The following is a 4,278-nucleotide window of genomic DNA, read 5'->3' as shown; positions in this document are numbered from 1 at the left end:
GGTAGGCTTTGACTTAAATAAATTTATATAATAAACAACTTTGTCTCGACGTAGAAATATTTGAACCAAAGATCATATAAATAAATATATAAACTTGTACTCACACAATGCCACTTGCAGTCTGAGGTTTTACCCTAGATATGTAATTTATTTTTACAAATTTGAACGGTTGCATTTTCGAAATCTTAAGTTATACCAAAATATAAATAGGTATATATTGATTGGAAAATATAATAATTAAAATGTTTTCTTAAATGAAAATTTCTGCCGTTTTAAAATCAAGTCTTTTCTCCAACTTCAATCTGGATCTAATTAGAAATGCGGTAGTTATTAGCTCACGTTATATTGCATATAGCCATTTACATTCCATCAAGATATCGATTTTAATAGATATGTTTCTATGAAAGCTATCTAACTGGTAACAAAATTTCAAAATAAAAATATTTAAAACTAATAATTAGTGTTTTTCCTGTTTATAACAATACTTCATAAATACCGAACTTACGGTTGTGAAATTTTCAAACCACATAAGAGAAATCTATATTTCTTAGTCACAATATCGTCTTACTTACGTATCCTTGACAAAGGATCTAGGGTCTCAAATCATTCTTCAAAGTTTAGGATGTGGCTATGGCATTCTAGCTTAAGCTACATCAAAGTACATTATGTGGATATGGAATTCTCTCTCAGGATACATCAAATTACAGTGGGGATGGAACAAGTGAATAAGTAGAATGGCGCTGTTTATACATGGTGTGTATTTGCAGTTATTACATAACACAGAAAAGATAACATAAAATTTGTCATTACTAAATGGCGCAAGATATAATATAACTTCAAATAAAAAACTAATTGCCTTTAATATAATTTTAAAATGGTGTACTTTTCAATAGGTTGCTATTTAAAATGTTTAACTTTCGCATATTTTTTATTTTCTTAAGGTTTCATGATTTTGTTAAATTAGAAAAGGAAGAAAAATATTAGGTCACTTCATATTTCCTGAAGAGGTATTTAATAAACATGTTACAAAAAACAATTGGTGTACTTAGGTCAAAAAAGGGGGCTGAAACCAGAATTTACTGTTAAAAATAAATTTCACTGTTAGACATTTTTTCACACCCTGTATATACGAATAACCATAATAATGAGTTTTTTTGCCCCAAAAAACGCTCTGGGTGCATATAGCCTACCTTTAAGTTGAAAATTACGTAACATATATTCCCATTTGAAACTTTTTTATAAAAACGGCCACAACCCCCCAATAACACTGTTATACAATATTTATACTGTAAAGTCCGTAAGTACATCACGGTGAGAATCTACGAATCCACATAACTTTTTTTGTCATACATATTTTCTCCAGTAGATAGCAGTAAACGTGACGTAATCTTCATAACTCAATTAACCAACCTAATAAGGGAGGGGAGTATTATATGGTAAAAGGGTGACGACCTGCCCAAGGACTGGCCCTAGTACCATGTAATGCCCTAACCTGGGTGCGCATAACAGTGATATTGTAGCCATTGCTGTTAGTTTTGGTAACAGTGATGAATGCATGGCAACTGTTTTATGCACAGGCAGTCCCAATCCCTGCCAACGTTGGTAATTAGAAGTTATTAAATTAAACATTTTAATAGATCTCGTGATTTTTTTTTCGTCTGTAAATTATTATCCGGTGGTGATTTGACATTTATATATATATATATATATATATATATATATATATATATATATATATATATATATATATATATATGTCTGAAGGTTAGTTGTTATAAATTTAACGTGTTTTATAGTGGTTTAGACTTTTCTCTGCACATCTTCAAGCTTGGTCTACTGATTCCTCTTGTTCTTTGTTTTCACAGTAATTTGCTTTAAAAGTGATGCCCAAAAACAATGCCAACTTAAAATAAAAGATACAAGATGCTACCAACCAAACCAAAATGAAAACCATGCACCAGTTGTTGCTCTAAACAGATTTTTAACTACCAAAGTAAAAGGTAAATGTTCTGAACAATGAGTCGTATGCATAAAACTGAAGGAAAACCTCTCAAGTATAAGGTAGAAGTAAAAGGTAATGGTTTGAAGGAAAAGGTAGAAGTAAAAGGTTTTGCTTTTTTTCCATATGTATAACGATTACCTTATACTTGCAAGGATGTCCTTCAGGAAAAAGTAAATGGATCAATAGTACCACCGTAGCACCAGGAGTAGGATTTGCAAAAGGAGTCATGAGACAAGGTTCTATTCCATACCCACTATCTGCAAGTAATACAGCATTTGGTTTGTTTGCCAGTACTCCTCTTACAAGAGAGTTTTTCCAAATCCTTGAATCGTGTACTGACCAGGCCAACTCACGTCAACACTAATGAACTTTTCACTAGCGTCACAGGTAGCTTGTACATTCAGAGTAGGTTTTCCCTTACGGTTAATGTACTCGTCTCCGTGGAGATAAGGTTTTTGTATACCTACGTGAGTGCAATCTACCACACCAATTGCCGTTGGAAAGCGAAATTTTCTCCGCCACAGCTGTTTTGCCTCCATTATTTCATTGTTGGTAGTAGGAAACTTTATCCACTGGTTCGCTTGTGCAACTATACTATCAACAACTTCACTCACCGACCGAGAAACCGTTTCCTGATCAATACCAAGTTCCTGTCCGATACCCTTTTGATACCCGGGGTCTGCAAGGTAACGTAAACATATTGTCATCTTATGAACGGATGATAAAGCTCCTCCCCGAGTTTCTTTAGTTGCAACTAAAACTCTGTTTGCAAGCCACTCCACGTTGTCTTCATTGAAAAGATATAGTTCTTTAAAATAACGGGGAAGTGTAGGTAACCGTGGCTTGTACTGTTTCACATCTCTCACGTCCACAACATCTGCCATCACTTTCAATGAAATAAAGGAACTAATTAAGACACTTATATTGAAGTAACTAAGGTTATAGTACCTTTCACTACAACGATGTGTGTGCTACTGACCACACTCAGAATTTTCGAAGGATATGCTTTTCATTTCAAGTAAAAGGTAGCTGTTATGCATTTCCATTTACTTCAATTTGAAGTAAAGGGATCAACTTTAAAGGATAATCTTTTACTTGAAAAGATAAGGTTTTACTTCAACTTATTATGCATACAGGTGTAAGGATATCATTCTATTTCGGTAAGTATATGGTTATGCTCTTTTTACGACTGAATGTGTCTAAGTGACTGGACTTAAATAAAAGTAAGGTGTTAGAGATTATGTATTTGTGTATTTCTTTTAGGCGTAACAGATGATTTTACTGTTTTGGAATTTTCCCAATTGGTTGTTTTGTTGTGATGGAGTAATGTGTTTTGAGGTTATGAAATACGTTTCACATAAATATATGCTTAGTTTTTTATAAATATTTGTAGTGAAGAGATCCAGTTAATTCTACACAAGTTATCAAAGCTGTGAGAAATGTGTGAGTGGAGTCTATGAGAATTTACATTGATTATTTATTGAATATTGTTGCAGATACTATTTTATAACGGGTAACGGTACTTTGGGATTATACTGACCACACCCAGACATGAATCGTTATTCGACATTTTGCTTTTACTGATTACTAGATAAGCATAGAACAATATTTCGTCAATATAAAACAGGAATTGTCTTATCGCAAACCCCTCCCCATCCTCAGACAGAGGTCAAAGTCGAGCGGTCTAGTAGATAACGTGATTGCAGAGTCTCGCCGCCCGTTCAGCTGGTGCGTCGCTTTGTTGTACTTCCGTGTTTTACCTCTACATTTCTCCAAACACAAAATTCAACAACAAACATTACCAAACTAAAACTAAACTCTTTATTGAAAAAACACTCAAAACTTGTTTTTATTCTTGATCGCATTCCGCCACTCAAAATGCGAGTGCCTCCGGCCATCAGCGGGGGGCAGCACCGATGTCGACGAAAGAAAAACATCCCTCGAGATAGTACCTATCAGTAAAATATCAAATTCTAGAGGGGCTGATCAGAAATATAAATTGAATTGTAATGGAAAGGCAATTATGTACAGTGCAAATCATGTGATGCCGCGCGGCCTGCCGTAATCGGGATTCTCGAGAAAGATAAGATAACAGCGACAACAATACCGATCACAATACCTGGAAATGCTTGTAAGTTTGTAATTTTGTAATTAAAGAGTTGTTTTTTCGTTTTATCATGTTTATTTCTATAAATTTATATTTTTGTGTTCTTCATACTGGTGTGGTCGGTATAATCCCAAAGTACCCAGGTAACATTAATAAAGTAGATACTAGG

General features: G+C 34.0%; 1 protein-coding gene across 1 annotated transcript; it reads right to left on the bottom strand.

Moving 5' to 3' along the window:
- Nucleotides 1–2,301: 2,301 nt before the first annotated feature.
- On the bottom strand, nt 2,302–2,886 carry LOC124370327 (putative nuclease HARBI1). Its single transcript, XM_046828617.1, has one exon. It carries the CDS (start codon nt 2,884–2,886, stop codon nt 2,302–2,304), a length of 585 nt encoding a protein of 194 aa, XP_046684573.1.
- Between the last annotated feature and the right edge of the window lie 1,392 nt (nt 2,887–4,278).

The sequence above is a fragment of the Homalodisca vitripennis genome, unplaced genomic scaffold (assembly GCF_021130785.1).
Source record: "Homalodisca vitripennis isolate AUS2020 unplaced genomic scaffold, UT_GWSS_2.1 ScUCBcl_81;HRSCAF=1011, whole genome shotgun sequence".
Classification (NCBI taxonomy): Eukaryota; Metazoa; Arthropoda; class Insecta; order Hemiptera; family Cicadellidae; genus Homalodisca; species Homalodisca vitripennis.
Note: the sequence above shows the minus strand (reverse complement) of the source record. Positions and strands in the feature narration are given on the sequence as shown.